General features: G+C 45.6%; 1 protein-coding gene across 1 annotated transcript in view; it reads right to left on the bottom strand.

Moving 5' to 3' along the window:
* The window catches only part of ryr1b (ryanodine receptor 1b (skeletal)), a 145,672-nt gene that overhangs the window by 21,997 nt on the left and 107,060 nt on the right, over window positions 1–16,615 (bottom strand). Inside the window, 4 exon segments of the mRNA XM_034230545.1 lie at window positions 164–268; window positions 1,279–1,407; window positions 1,816–1,904; window positions 2,339–2,419. Coding sequence (XP_034086436.1) covers window positions 164–268; window positions 1,279–1,407; window positions 1,816–1,904; window positions 2,339–2,419 — 404 coding nt within the window.

Genomic DNA, 16,615 nt, shown 5'->3' with positions numbered 1-16,615 from the left:
ATCTTATGTTTAACTGTAATACAACACTTATTTGGATCATTTGAAATCTGAATAGATCTGAATTCTCTACAGAAATTATTCTGGAGTATACAAGAAATAGAATGGTTTAATGCTAAAAAAAAAAAGGGCTAAAAAATGAGGTTATGTCTTGGCTGTTTCTTACCTGAGCGAGTTTCATCATCATGTGAGCAAAGACGTGCAGGAAGCCCACCACCGCGTCCCACAGCCTGCTGTGAGCCAGGGACTGCTGGTTCCCAGTGCAGGGGCCCTGGAAATGGAGAGGATATTACAGTGCTGTCATCATGTTTGGACATATATTTTAACATTGTCTTGTGTTTCAAAGTAAATGTTTCAGAAAGAAAAGCTTATATTTTAGTTTGAAATCTAGCTTTATAATGTTCTTTTAGTTGACCATAGTGTCTTGTTTTGGTTTGTCAGATGGCTTGTTAGTATGACTTGGTTATGAAAGTAGGTTGTATAGTAATACTTATATTATGAACTTATCCCAACTTGTTTCCCCTTGCATAGGACCAAAAAAAAGCATCTTATAAAGGGTAAGAGATGTGAACTTAAAAGTACCAGCTTCAGTATGGTTTGCAGAGGTCCTAGGTTATGGAATTAGATTGATGACACCATAAAAATACCTTTATCTGTGTCTTTAAAAAGAGCTTAAGGCAGCAGTCGTTGAGCACAAAAAGTCAAAGCTAGAATACATAAAATGACGAGATTCAACTTTAATTTACTCTAAAGTGCATTTAGTTTACCATCATTATCCTTTTTATCAATTACCTTTGTTTATTTTACCTATTCAAACCAAAGGTGGGATCATTTATTAGTTAGCATTAGATTTGGTTGGTTTTTAGGGTATTTGGCTAGTGTTAGTTTTCTTTTAGCTTGTAAATGTTTCTGTAAAATACACAAACTCTCTCCAATTCTAGAAGTGTTAGTAATTTATATTTAAAAAACTTACCATTTCGTGTTTGGGCCCACATTCTTAAGCTTCGGATAGTTTATTGAGATGTCCTATTGCCTATATCTCCATCATCCCTTATGATTGTACTTGCTGTATTTAAACCTTTTTCTTTTGCAATATCGAAAGGCAAATGTCCCCCATAATTTGAGGAACATGCTAAACATGTTGTATTCAGGCTCCATCCTACAACAATTGGGTGTTAGCATTGCAGTGACAAACTGCTAATTTAACCCCTGGTCTACAAATCATGTTTTGTATTAACATTCAAACATTCAACATTAAAATAATCTATTGTTCATTCTTACCTGGATGTACTCAGTCAAGCTGTTGAAGACCTGTTTGGCCACAGACATTGCTTTGGAGAAATTCCTCTTACCAGGCTCATCAATGATGTCTTTTCCTGAGTAGTACCAGTAAAAGTCACTGATGGACTCCTGGGAGGAGGAACACAACGTGTTACATTGAATTTAATCTATCAAATTGGTTTCTAAAATACATTTTCAGTGCATGAGGTTAAGGGATACAGTATGTAAGAGCCACTTAAGCACATATATATTTTTTAAATAACTATTGTTATGCCCTTGCTGACCTAAAAAAAAAAAGCTCTGGGCAAAAACAGAGGAGCATTATAAAAAAAATAAAGTCAAATATGAAATCTGTACTTGAAGAATGGCCCGATCACCGTGACTGATGTCGTTGCCTTTCTTGTGTTTGGAGTTAGTGTCTACACCAGTCGGCAATTTAAAAATATTAAATATTTGTAGGCCAATATAATTAACGTTTGACAATAATAAGCTAAAAAAGGAGTCAGTAGGAGTGATGTCAGAGTTCCTATCAGTGACCTGTAGTCGCAGCAGGTAGTCCACAGTGCAGATGATGATGTTGATGGTAGTGGTGCTGCCTGTCTGAGTTCTCAAATAGTTCTGGAAATCTGAAAAACAGAAACATGAAGCACTTCAAAAGAGGGTTTTCCAAAATTGGACTAGCATCATTTACAGTACAGTTATATGAGTGAGCACTTTTCACAGGAGGTAGGCAGTCGTCCTCCGATAGGAGGGTTGGTGGTCCGATCCAAAGCCCCTGCAATTAATATGTTGAAGTGTCCTTGCACCAAATTGCTACCAATGTCCAACAATGTTTGCACGTGTCTGCGTGTTAGGGTCTTCCTGAGCAGGTGGTACCTTATGTGGCAGCCTCTTCCTCTGTATGAGTGTTTGTGAATGGGTGAATGCTAACCTGTATATGCATATACTGTAACTGTACGTATGTATATTCCCTGTGTATGGTTGAAAAGACTGGAAAAGCGCTATATACTGTAAGTGCAGTCCATTTACCATTTACCCCCAGTGTTTGGTAGTCACTCACCGTTATTGTGGCCTTCACACAAAAGCTGCAGGAAGCGGAAGATATCACATGTAAATTCATCGTCAGCCATCACTTTCTCATCTGGATATAGGAACACAGGAAATGCATTACAATATTGTTGAAAGGAAAGATGAAACTGCTCATGGACTGTGCTATTCGGTTAAAATACACAGTTGTAAACAGAAAACGGCACAAGTTATTAGGTGATTAAAGGGAATAGCAGTGTATTTTATCATACAGCCTTAACAATGTGTCTGCATCACTGTGTACATACATCATATATGAGCGCAGTGATATGACAGTTATATACATAAAAAGTCAATAACAAATATTTTATAATAAAAGTGGCAATAACGTTCTCTCAATAAAACAATACACTGGTAAATGTCTCCATCTAACAAGTCAATTGTATCCATCATAACAGGCTTAATAATTGTGCCTATGAGGCAAAATTATTTTAGCAGTTTCATAGACAAGTCAACTTCTTACGGAATATTTAAAAATAAATACAAACTGGGAACTTCAGTTTACTGTTATTTTTAAGTAAAAATAAATCTAAATCCGAAACCAAATGACTTTCTAAAACAGAATACAAATTATTCAGATTAGAAAAGGCATTAAATGAGTTATTTAATTATTAACAATGGTGAAACAGTGGTTATGGTAATCCCAATTAATATTACTCCTCTACCCATACACACTAAACACTGCACAATGCTCTGTGCAGTGTCAGATTTAGTAGTAAATTATTGTCGATTAGTAAAAACCTTATCAATAGATGTGGTGATGGGAATAATTAGTGTAATGGTATTGTAAAGTCTTTGAATGTACACACGTGAATTGCCAAAAACAAAGAGTACAAATGGTAAGTATCACTTCATATTACTCCCCTGCTTTCATTAGAATATGTTAGTGAATGTGAGTAAAGACCATTTGTCAGCAGGAGAGGGTAGCTGAGGCTTCACTCTGCTTCCCTCCCCTAAACTGTACCTCTCTCTAGCACCACTTTTTTACAGAAAACATATTTCAACAAAACTCAAATGGACAGCAGGTCCAACCACGGGTCACGTCACATTGAAATGGAGATAGAAAATACAGATATATGAAGACAGGAAACCATGGAATACACATTTAAATATGTATATATTTCAAAGACAACACAACTGAGGAAAAACATACAGATGTAAACAGTGAGCACAGAAAAAAAATGTGAAGGCACACCGTCATGCAGGACAGATCTACTGCAAACTCCAAGAAGCTTTGTCAAAGCACGGATGTTGGGAAATAAATGGGACCTAAAATAAAACTTAAACATGTGTGGTCAATGTGCCAAATAGTTTCACAGATAGTCAGTGTCTATAAAGGGAAGTTCCTGTAGTGATCTTTGAAAATGTATTCTTAGATATAGGATCACAAGATTGATCAATGTTCAAGTGAGATATTAAAGGACTGCATAGAATGATATTAATGATTGTGTAACATTTGAGCAGAAGTGCTCATGAAACGAACAAAGGTGACACTCTGGATAGATCATCCAGTCAATGGAAACAAGCGCTGCCCCTTATGCTGCTATTGGCCTTTAGGCACGAAAACAACTATTTCTATTTCCAATATGTGATTAATTAAATTTGAACATGTACAGCGATGTTTGGCGCTGCTGCTGCTGCTGCTGCTGGCTGTATGAGAATGCTTGGTCAGCTTAAAAACCACACCAACAATGTTTTATATATTTTTTTTACTGCCTGAGGGTAGAGACAAGTCCACACTGCAAGTCTAACCATAGGGTGTTAAATAATAATTGATGATAACTAGCTAGATAGCAAACATTGGGTGTTTCTCAATGTCGAGGAAGGCTGCTCCAGAGCCACTATTTCAAGCATACTATGTCATCGAGTGCCGCCGAAGGACTGTTCCAATGTCCAGCATACTTGGAATTCTACCGAGCCCGGCGTACTTCGTAGCCTTCGTAGCCTCCCTCCCGCTGACATTATGAATGTAAGCGTATAGTAATCATAGATAACACGGCAGGGTCCGTTACAGTTTGTTTTCATCTGATTTCAAATAAACAAAGTCTTGGCTTTCAGAATATTAAACTTGTTTCAGCAAATTCAGATGATAAATACAACTTTGAAGCTTGTAACGGCATAATTACAAGCGGAGAACGGAGTAACTTAACGTCACAACAGGCATAACAACAGCCGGTGTTTCCCGTGAGTGCAGTAATCCAAACTAAAATATCTTCCCTCCGTAGTATTTTGATCATTTGCTCCGCTAATGATCAATCAGATCGATCCAGAGAAGAGAACACTTTAAAGGCCTTTTTCTCAAAATGATGACTCTGTAACAGTCATTATATAATGTGACATATTTTGCTTAATATTTGGAGTAGCCTACAAAAACAATCCTGATATCATTAGAAAGCTAGGAATCAAAATGTGTCTTCGGGTCAATGCGACTGATTTCGATGGAGCAGGTCACTTTGCATTAGGTCAAATAAAGCAGGCAGACATAACAGGAAGAATATGTTGGCCTACATTTTAACCCAATCAAATAGGACATTGTCACACCATTCTAATGTATCCATGTAAATTACAACCAATAAAAAAAGCTTAATTTGTTTATTTGTTACGTTGTTCTGTGTGTGTCAGCCGTTAACCTAGAGATAGAAAGAATATATACACTTGCAAACATGTCAGAAGAACCAGCGCAGAAGAAAACTAAATACAGTCAATCTAAACTTAAATTGAACAACTGGAAGGTCACATCCCTGACATCCACATCTCCGGAGCCTGGACCTTCTTCAAACAGCGAAGCCAGATGAACGACGTCGTCTGCTGCCTTTTTTTAATTTTCACAAATAGAATTAAGGTTTCACAAATCTCAAACCGTGTTATAAAGAATCTTTAGAGTCTCTGGGATAATCCAGTCCAAATAAATCGTCTATGCAGCGATTTAAGAGGTTCAAACACGGAGGATTGTTCACTCAGCGCTGTCAATTAAATGTCCCTTAACTTTCCCCTTAACTGCCGAATCGGATGCTCTGAATCGGAAGCCAACTTTAGCGTCGTAAGCAGCAGCTCTGCGGCCGCAGAAACTGTCAAAACCGCCGCCGCCCCCACCGCCGCCGTTGTTGAACCGAAACAGGCTGGTTCCGACTGCATGGAGGTTTGTTGTCGGGACATTGAGGCGGGTAAATATGAATGATACTTGCCAACCTTGAGACCTCAGAAATCGGGAGCATTTCAAAACCACAGCGGGGGAGGGGTGCTAGTGGATCGCCGGAGCTGGATTAACATTAACATGCCTATTGTAGTTGTAAGGGCACTGCCTTGCGGCCTGTAGCTCCATCCTTTATGGAGCATATATGAAGGACAGGAGTGAGCAGAGTTGTCAATTATTGTTCTGTTTTCTGTGACTATTTTCCCCACCCTCTCAGACTTTCAGTTGCGCACGCTGCTAAAGATACGCGCTACCATGGAAACCAAACAATGGTGTAGCTGTATTAAAGTCCGAGTGGAAACAGTCCTGAGTAAATCTGATTTTGTCAGAAATCGGGAGAAATGCGGAGAAATATGACCCTGGGAGGAAACCGGGAGAGGGCAGTGAAATCGGGAGGGAGGGTTGGCAAGTATGGGGTAAAGCTGTACAGCTAACTATCGGAAAAAAGGAGACCGCTAGTAGATTATTTGGGCAAAGAGAAGGTAGGCCTACTTCAACGCAGAATGGTACAAAAACAGAGAGTGGTTAATTATTTGCAAAACCACGATAGTGATAAATTGCGATGTTAACAACCTCATGATAACCTCATATTTTTTTAACTTAGGATCAAACCTGTGTTTAGTCTAGAAAAAGGTAATTGTGTGCATTTTATTATAAAGTTGTGTATATTTACAGACTGTTGCAAAAACTAAGAAATTATAAACATCAGGTTTAAAACTAAAATAGCTTTACAAAAAAGTAACACAATTAAAGATGTTTGGAGTTTTATTTGAGTTATTAATTTACATTTTTTGTCAAAGAGATGCTGATTTGAAACCGTTGTTAGGCCTACATACAGTTAGGGCATTTCCTGTTTCTGCCAGAGAGAGGGTCGTCCCAAAGCTCGCCGCTGTGTTTACTCCCTCCATCTGACAGGAGGGAGCTTAATGTGTCACTCCACGGAGTTCACTCCGTCACGGAGGGGGAGTGTGTAGGGGTAGGGTGTAGGGCGTGGTTTGGGATTGGGCCATACACACGCACTTTTTTTGGCCCCCTCACTTCTAAAATGAATCCGGCGCGCCTGGTGTAGACTCCGCGGTCTTAAAATCCCCACAATGCTTTGCGCACAGACCAATTTCCCCAAATCTGTGGCGGAAAATGTAAGGCGGGGGCTCTCATATGACACACACCTGCACACTTGCTCGCCTGTTCCACTCTTCGTTTTCCGAATGCCAGGAAGGATTATTGCCTAGCTTCTGAAGGAAGTGACTTGGAAGACATTGAGAAAGACCCATTCTCTAGCTAGCTTGTTAGTTAGCTAGCTATAGGTAAGCTAGCTAACTAGGTAGATAGATAGGGAATGTTAGCTAGCTAACTAGGTAGATAGATAGGGAATGCTAGCTAACTTTATTTATAGACAGATAGATAGATACATCACATTCGCTAGCTAAATAGCTAACATTCTCTAGGCTGGATAGCTAAAGTTGGCCAGTTAAATAGGTATAGTTAGCTAGTGAAAAGCACACTGACAGGTTAATTGATGCTGGTCTCTAAGTTAGCTTTTTTAAATTATAAATGTCAACACTGTGGACCTTTGTCTACCCTTCTGGCAGTGAGAGTTATTATAAAATGTCGACATGAGCCTAAGTAAGCAGTCCGACCGGCTGTTTTGGTACTTCTTGTAGGTTCCTCATAGGGTTCATCAACACCACGGGACACTACAGAGTTATTAAAAACATCCTCATCCAATGATTTTGGGCCATTTCTATGTCCTCCTGCCAGTCAATTTGAAATAGCTGTGATTTATACCGAATACAAATCATTGTTTACAATGCTGCTAGTGTTAAACCGGAAGAACAAAGACAAAAGCGATAAAACCGGAAATGGCAAATCGCCAAAGGGCCGATGCTACATAATGTGAATATACATGACATTGAAGGCAAGTCTGTCCATCCTGGGTGAGGGTTCCCTCCTTTATAATAATAATAATAATACATTCTTGTATTCGATCCTGAATGAGACAGGAAGCCAGTGGAGGGAATGAAGGACGGGTGTGATGTGGTTGTATTTTCTCACCCTCATCAGGGTCCTAGCGGCACTGTTCTGTACGTATTGGAGCTTCTGAAGGCTCCCGCTAGGAGTCCCGATGAGGAGAGCGTTGTAAGAGAATATTTTAATCTGATCTGTTTATAGAGTCTCTTATGGTTCCTTAGAGTCTGTGATACTGCAAACATCTGCTTGTAGTCACTCAAAGACTCCTCTGTGGGTTGAGGTCACAGGTCAAACGCTTCTCCTATATCCGTGGGGGGGTTGAGGCTTGTCTGGATCTCTTTGAGACAAGTAGACCATTGTCTCGCATCGGCTATTGATTAGGTATACGCGGGCTTTCTGGGAGCCCGCCTCTCCTCGTGTTGGTTAGATGTTTTGTGTCTTTTGGTTCAGAGATAATCTTGGCGGAGCACTGGACATGTGTGAAACTAAGATGATCTCCCGGCCGTATTGTCTGTACTTTCTCCAATAAAACTCTCAGTGCTTTTGGCTAACGACGGTTCCAGACTCCTTCATTCTACCTCAACATTGCAACAACAGAAGTTTACCTTCACAAGCGTTGCAGTAATCGAGCCTTGAGGAGACGAAGGCATGGACCAGTTGTTCTGCATCTGACAGGAGTTTTGCAATGTTCCTGAGGTGGTAGAAGGAGGTTTTGCACAGGTGTTTGATGTGGGTGTCAAAGGTCAGATGTCTGTCAAATCTTACACCCAGGTTGGTAATTGATGTGGAGAGGGGTATGTTTTGGCCAGAAAAGGTGATGTGGGTTATGGGGGATGACTGGACCTGGTTTGGTGTGCCAACTAAAATAGCTTCTGTTTTGGAGCTATTAAGTTGCAAGAAATGTTGTTGCATCCAAGCCTTTATCTCCTCAATGCAGGTGTTAAGGGATGTTGATGGGAACGGTGACGATGATGGTGACAGTGAGGAAGCATGTGGGATAGGGTCTGTCTTTATATATAGCTGCGTGTCATCAGCATAGCAATGGAATGATATTCCATGCTGGCTGATGACACGGCCAAGGGGCAGAGTGAACAGGGTGAACAGAGTGGGCCCAAGGACCGACCCTTGAGGGACACCACAGGTGACAGGGTGTGTCTGGGACCTCGCACCTCCCAAGGAGACGTACTCTGTTCTTCCAGACAGGTAGGACTGGAATCAGCTCAGGGTGGAGTCAGAGAGTCCGATGGTGTGTTTGAGGCACTAAAGGAGGATGTTATGATCGACAGTGTCGAATGCTGCAGTCAGATCCAGGAGGATTAGGAGAGATGGGGATCCAGTATCAGCTGCCATCAACAGGTCGTTTGTGACCCTGTCCCGAGCTGTTTCAGTGCTGTGGGCGGAACGGAAACCGGACTGGAATTTTTCAAAGAGGCCGTTTAGTTGTAGATGTTCCTGAAGCTGGGCGGCAACTACTTTTTCCATTACCTTGGCTAGAAATGGGAGGTTGGAGATGCGCCTGTAGTTGGCGAGGATATCTGGGTCTAGGGTGGGTTTTTTGAGAAGGGGTCTGATGACAGCAGTTTTAAGAGCCGATGGAACATGATCAGCCTTGAGGGAGCTGTTGATGACGTCGGTGATCATGGGACTTATAGCCGAGATGTTCGATTTGACAAGGGCTGTGGGTAGAGGGTATCGTGTGCAGGTGGAGGGTTTCATCTTGCAGGTGATGTCCTCAACCTCTTGCTGAGAGATCTCCGTGAAGCAGCAGAGTGGTTGAAAAATCCCAGGCTGTGGGTTAACAGTAGGGACAGACACAGCGCAAGGGGTGGAGAGAAGAGAGCGAATATGGCAACTGTTATCCTTTGTAGCTCTCCCCGCAGTTTCTTATACTTTTTGTTTATTGTGGGGTTTCTGCAGTCTGCTGCGATGGTAAATGAAATGTGCCTGTTTTTTAAGATCTATTTATATTAGCTACAATGTCATAAACTGGCTGGTTGAAAGCTGAACAAACATGCACAGCCATTCTCAGTTTGAATCATTACAGAAAATAAACAAAACGAAAAGTGGCAAAGCTGTAGAATTGTATATTTTCTTTTAACAATAAACAAAAAAATCCTGTATCTGGAGCAAGAAAAGAGCTGTGATCACACAGAGTTGGAGAACAAAATCCATAATTACAGGGTACATGATTCAGCATTAACTCATTGTACTTGCATTATTCTTAAACAGTTTTCACTACCATGTGCAGAGAGTATTGTACTACGAACATGATATTTAAATGTGTAGAATGTACTGGAATGTTCTGTTCTGTGTAGCAATTCACCCTGTATTTTACTCTGTTGACCTGACAGTATTTTCCCAACTATAACCATCTTATCTGAAGCTTATCTGTGTGTATGATAATTTACGAGACAAATGATAAGAGAAGAGAGCCCTCACTATCAGTGGTAAAGCAGGCTTAAATTAAAATAGACATTTTTGGGAATTGTAGGATTTTTCTGGGGTAGCTTTACATCAGGGGTGGGTAACCTCCGGCCCCCGGGCCGTATACGGCCCGCGAGACAATTTGGTACGGCCCTCGAGGTAATTTATAAACACACGCAAAAAAGAAAAAATGTGAGAAATCTAGACCGCAAAAAAATTAAACAAGCGAGTGCCTGTTTTTCCTAGCCAAGGTCAGGGTCCTTGAACACAACACGAGCCTAACGTGTCATCACGTGGTATATGTCTCGTCTGACAGGGGTGCAGTTCTGACTGAGAGCACCAGAACGTCACTCCGGCACTTCCAGAAATTGCAGTACCGATAAGGAGCCGTACACATGCCGCAGTTCTCATTCATAACACTCCGTTCGATGTCTCACTATGGGATGCGCCTCATCGCGGAGCAAACAGAAGCATCAATCTCATTACGCCAATCCTGATTGGCTGGTGATCTTGACGTCAGCGTCAGGGAATTCACCCCCTATAAGTAGCTTGCGCCACGACGCATGCGCCATTCAAACACCTCTTCTCGCTTCAGAGCACATCTCTATAGTAGCCGAACAAGCTTAACGGTCCACAGACTGAACCCAAATACCCATTTCGGTCGACGGGCGCTCGCCGGCTACTCCTTCTGCTTCGCAGGAAGACGGTAATACTAACGCCAGTTAGTATTGAAATCGACCTCGCCGTTCTCTTTCCCCGGAAAGTAAGGTAGGTCTGATTTTTTCAAGCTAGCGTTAGCTCGCTCCCTCACTACCGACACCACGGTAGCGAGGACGTTTTTTTCTTTTCTCTTCCCCACGGAGGAGGAAAGGATTAAAGGAGCATACTGTCACACCAGTCAGTATTCTCCGGGAATAAAAGACCCACACCGTCCTTTTCTCCAGATTAAGGACAGGGTGGTAACACCTTTTTCTCCCAACCTACCTGTTGAGAGCGGGTCCTCTCCACGCCACGAGGCGAACAAGATGGACGCCTCTCTCCCTCACACCAGAGGAGTCAGGGACTCGGTGGCTCGACTCTGTGGCTGCGGGTTGAAGATCTCGGGCACAGACACACACCAGGTCTGCTCGTCCTGCCTCGGGCTGGAACACGCCCGAGGCGCTATCGACAACCCCGGCTCGTGCGGACATTGTGTCCGCTTCACCGTGAAGAGCCTCCGCCGACGGCTAGCACGCCAAGCTAGCCTGTCGGAGCAGGACCCCCCCATGTCCATTGACCTGCCGGCCGGCAGTCAAGACGCGGGGGCGTCCGCCGCAGAGAGTGAACCCCTCTCCGTGTCGGTCTGGGGCTCATTATCTGCGATGGCTGCAGAACCGGAACCCTGGCAGGCCGGGACCCGGTGACGGCAAGACACGCGGGAACGGGACCCCACGCTTTACCGAGCTGGGGCTCGCGGTTAGACCTCACCATGGTCTCACCCGCGGAGGATGTCCTCGAGCTGGACTACGATGAGGACGAAGAGGACACCTCGGTGTTCCTCCTGTCCGAGTCGGATGAACATGAAGAGGACATCTTCATGTCATCGGCTCAGGCTGCAAAGCCTGGAGCGAGGGCTGCTCTCCCGGGCGATAGCACACCAGCTTCGCCCTGTCTGAGCATGGACCTGCAGGCCGTGTGTAAACGCGCCGCGGCCAGACTCGACATCCCGTGGCCTGAAATGGCCAAGGAGACCTCCAGGTCCCGCTACGAAGGAAAACATTTTCCCCAAGCAGCGCGGACAAAGAGGCAACTCCTTCTGGTCTTCCCGGGGATGTTGGATGAGGTGTCGGTCTCGTGGAGAGACCGGCCCTTCAGCAACAAGGTCCCAATCCAGGGTGCCTCCTCCCTAGACTGTGACGGAATGGAGAAGCTCGGCCTGCTCCGCATTCCGCCCATGGAACCGCTGGTAGCGGCCCACCTCCTACCGAGGATGGGCCCGTCACCAAGCAGGAACCACGCTGCCAGCAAAGTCGGACCGATTTCAGTCGACAATGACTGAACGGCCATACAAAGCCGCAGTGTTGTCCGCCAGGGCCCTAAATGTGTCCTCGCTGCTAACCGCTTACCAAGCGGAGCTCTGCGAGGACCTGTCGGGTAACCCGGGGGCAGCCACTCTGGACGAGATGGCAGCGGTCACGGACATTTGTCTTCGTGTCCAACGCCGCGCCGTCCAGGCCACGGGCAAGGCAATGGGGATCATGGTGGTGCAGGAAACAGCGAGATGGCTCAACCTCACCAACCTCCCAGACCGGGAAAAGGAGGATGTGCTGGATATGCCCATCGTTCCCGAGGGAATTTTCGGCTCCGCTCTTGCTTCCATGCAAAGGAGGTGTGAGTCGAAAAAGAAGGAGGACGAGGCACTCCACCTCTGCCTCCCTCGAAGGGTCCAGCCGCTGCCTTCGCAGCAGCATTCCTTCGCCCAAGCTGCCTCGATCCCTGCTCGGTTTAAAACACCGAAAACGCAGAGGTCGCAGCCCGCCCCGAGTCCCCAGCCCAGGCTGGAGACGAGGGCGAGCTGGCCTAGAAAATCTCCGGTTCCGGCTGCAGCTCAGGCGCAGCCAACCCGGAATTTCGGCCAGCAGTCGAGGAAGAAGAAGCGAGCGGCGTGACAGCCCCTCCTTCTCCCCTCTGTGACAGAGCTGGAAGTCCACGGTTCCCCAGCTCTAAATGTGTTCCCGCCGCCTCGAGAGATGCCTCAACACCATCCTCAAGTCCGCACAAACACGTCACACATTTGTTGATTTTTCTGTCATAAAACATTTGCCGCTGACGCATCCAGGCTTCAGGCCGAGGGCGCAGCTCAAAAAAATTATAAGAAAAACAATAAAAACCAATAAACAGCCCGTCAACTGTTCCCCTTCTGAGAGCAGCTACGGCATCTCTCAAAAGGCGGATTACAGGCGGGTCTGTGAAGGCACCACCGCCACGCGCATGCGCAGTGCCGGCTGGGGCTTTAAAGGCACCACCGCCACGCGCATGCGCAGTGCCGGCTGGGGTTGTGAAGGCACCACCGTCATGCGCATGCGCAGTGTCGGTGGGGATTGTCGAAAAGGGGCACCACTGTGTTCAGACACTAGAGGGCCCCATAACACAACAAATAGAGACTCAGAGGGGAAGAGACGTGACATCTCCACTGGCTCTAAGGAGCATGCAGTGGAAGATGCTCACATCATCTGCTTGGGTTTTCAAGACAGTAACACGGGGCTACAGACTCCAATTCGCTGTCACCCCCCCTCGCTTCTCGGGCATTCTGCATTCGCAGGCCCGAGGAGAGTCAGCCCATATTCTGGAGAGAGAGATTCTCTCTCTCCTAGAAAAGAGGGCTATATCTATTGTACCCGCCGAGCAGAGTCAGGGCGGCTTCTATTCCAAGTACTTCCTCGTTCCCAAACGAGGAGGGAACGGAATTCGGCCAATACTTGATTTGAGGGCTCTGAACAAATATCTAAAAAGATATAAGTTCAGAATGCTCACTCACACATCTCTGCTGCGGCTCGTGCGACAAGACGACTGGTTTACATCAGTCGACCTGAAAGATGCGTATTTTCACATCTCAGTATATTACCCACACAGGAAATATCTGGGATTCGCATTTCAGGGGATCTGTTATGAATACAGAGTACTCCCCTTTGGTCTGTCTCTCAGTCCAAGGGTGTTTGTACGATGTACGGAAGCCGCGATAGCCCCGTTAAGACAACAGGGTATTCGCCTGGCGACCTACCTGGACGACTGGCTGCTTCTCGCACAGTCGGAGCAGGAGGCTGTTACGCAGACAAATGTCCTCGTAAAGCACCTGCTCAACCTGGGTTTCATAATAAACACAGAGAAGAGCATGTTGTGCCCAGCGCAGACTATACTCTTCCTGGGTTTACGCCTGAACTCGGTGCCCTTTTCAGCTCGCTTGTCAGCGGAAAGAGTGAAAGCTTTCAGAGCTTGTCTCGCTCTTTTCCAGCTGCGCAAACATGTTCTCTTCAGATCATGCCTGCGATTGCTGGGGCTCATGGCGTCAGCCATCCTGGTCGTACGACTGGGACGCTTACACATGAGGGAGTTTCAGCGCTGGGTGGCCGCCCTAAAACTAAACCCCGCGCGGAGATTGATGGTTACTGTGAAATGCGTAATGGCACTGCGCCACTGGCTGCACCCGACTTTTCTAGTACGAGGTGTGCCTATGGGTGCTGTCTTTTCACGGAAAGTGGTCACCACGGACGCATGTCTGACAGGTTGGGGAGGTATTTATGAAGGTCGCCCGGTGAGGGGTCTCTGGAGCAGAGACCTCCAGCGGGCGCACATAAATTACCTGGAGCTTTTAGCGATGTTTCTCACTCTAAAACGCTTTCTGCCTTTCCTCAGGGGACATCACGTCCTTGTGAGGACAGACAATACGACCACAATATCGTATATTAACCGCCAAGGGGGTTTGCGTTCTCTCCAGTTACACACACTGGCGCGCAAACTGATCCTATGGAGTGGTAGACGTCTCCTCTCTCTGAGAGCGACGCACGTACCGGGAGTGATGAACCTCGGGGCAGATCTACTGTCCAGAGGTATACCACTTTATGCAGACTGGACTCTACATCCAAGGATTGTGAGCCAGCTGTGGGTGTGTTACGGCAGAGCCGCGGTGGATCTGTTCGCATCGAAAGACAACGCTCAGTGTCAGCTGTTATTTTCGATGCGCGATCTAAATGCACCGTTAGGGGTGGATGCACTCGCGCACGATTGGCCCCCGGGCCTTCTGTACCCGTTCCCACCCCTGGCTCTGATACCCCCAACTCTGGCCAGAGTGAGAGAGCAATGCCACACACTTATCCTGATAGCTCCGCACTGGCCAGCTATGTACTGGCTAGCGGAGATATATCAGCTGCTGTGCGGGCAGCCATGGCAGCTCCCACTACGCAGGGACATACTGTCCCAAGCGGGGGGGGCGATCTTTCACCCACACCCAGAGCGCTTGGCTCTATGGGCCTGGCCCGTGAGTGGTACAATCTGAATACAGTGTGACATGAAGCTGACCCTGGCAGCTGCCAAGCGAGCCAGTGGCACTCATGCACTATCTGTACAGTCTTCATGCACTCAGTTCGCCCCAGGGCAAACAGAGTGTGGTTGAAGCCCAACCCTGCCTTTATCTTAAGGCGGTTGGTTCAGGTACCACAATTGACATTGAGGCATCCTCCCCGCCACTGTATTCCTCCGGGGAACAGCGGCCGGATTTGCCGTGTCCAGCCCGTGCTTTACGCACGTACAGGGACAGATCAAGGGTGCTTCGTCATAATGACCAACCCCTTGTGTCCTGGGCTAACCCTTATAAGGGCAAGCCTGTTACTAAGCAACGGCTCTCCCACTGGTTTGTGGAAGCAATTGCTTTGGGGCTCATACAAGTCAGAGTTCGCAGGCACCCTCGGGTCCGCGAGCTCTTTCGACTCAGGGTCTGGCTGCATCCTGGATATGTCTCCAATCCAAGACATTGGTGCAGCGGCGAGCTGGTCCTCGCCGCTCACTTTTGTCCGCCTCTTAACAGGCTGGACGTTCTGCTCCCAGTGTGACTCAAGCAGTGCTGGGCACCTGGTTGAGTCAGAGTTAAGTTCTGGTTGGTTTGGTGATTTTCGAGATAAGCTCGTCTGACAATACGGGAGCTACAATTTCCCATAGTGAGACATCGAACGGAGTGTTATGAATGAGAACTATAGGTTACTTACGTAACCCCAGTTCTCAGAGTAACATGAAGTGAGATGTCTCACCAGACGGCCCTCCTTGCTATGGTGAAGCGAGAAGAGATGCTTATTTTGAATGGCGCATGCGTTGTGCCGCAAGCTACTTATAGGGGGTGAATTCCCTGACGCTGACGTCAAGATCACCAGCCAATCAGGATTGGCGTAATGAGATTGATGCTTCTGTTTGCTCCGCGATGAGGCGCATCCCATAGTGAGACATCTCACTTCATGTTACTCTGAGAACTGGGGTTACGTAAGTAACCTATAGTTTCTGCGTGTCTGTGTCTTTAGTTGAAAGCCCAGTGGCGATCTGTTCATCTGTCATACTGATCATACAGTCAATACCTTTGTTGTTATTAGCATCTGGTTAGCTAGCTATGCTAACGAATATAAGAAGCTTTTTCTACAACCAGTGAGGTAAAGGCACATCTTTATATGATCATTATAGTTATAAAAAAATAAGAGAATAAAGTAAACAAGTATAAAATACTATATGACAGTAAAAATAAGTTATTAATAAACAAGAATACAGTTTGAAAGGAGAGTGATTTGTAAAATATCCATAAAGAAAAATAAATCTGCTTACAGTTCTGTTTCATATGGGTGTTGAGAGATGTATCCATAGATCTCTTAATGTTGCTCTCAAAGTGCACCAGATTGATGCTTTTAACTTCAACATTTAAAAAACAATCTTCCCGGGGGAACATGCCCCCCGGACCCCCCTAGAGGAGGTTAGCTCCCCCCCACTTAAATCATGTCCACATGAATAGGAAACTAAATACTTTTGCACACATCTTGTGTCCATATCTTTCTGTGTTGGTGGTCATGCCACAACCGTGCACGTGCATGCATGCGCGAGTCATAGTAAAATATCTAGATTAAGAGGTTGTTTTTTCTTTGCACAGCATGA

Source organism: Gymnodraco acuticeps, unplaced genomic scaffold (assembly GCF_902827175.1).
Source record: "Gymnodraco acuticeps unplaced genomic scaffold, fGymAcu1.1, whole genome shotgun sequence".
In the NCBI taxonomy this organism is placed as follows: Eukaryota; Metazoa; Chordata; class Actinopteri; order Perciformes; family Bathydraconidae; genus Gymnodraco; species Gymnodraco acuticeps.
The sequence above is the reverse complement of the archived record's forward strand: the minus strand, read 5'-3'. Positions and strand labels throughout refer to the sequence as shown.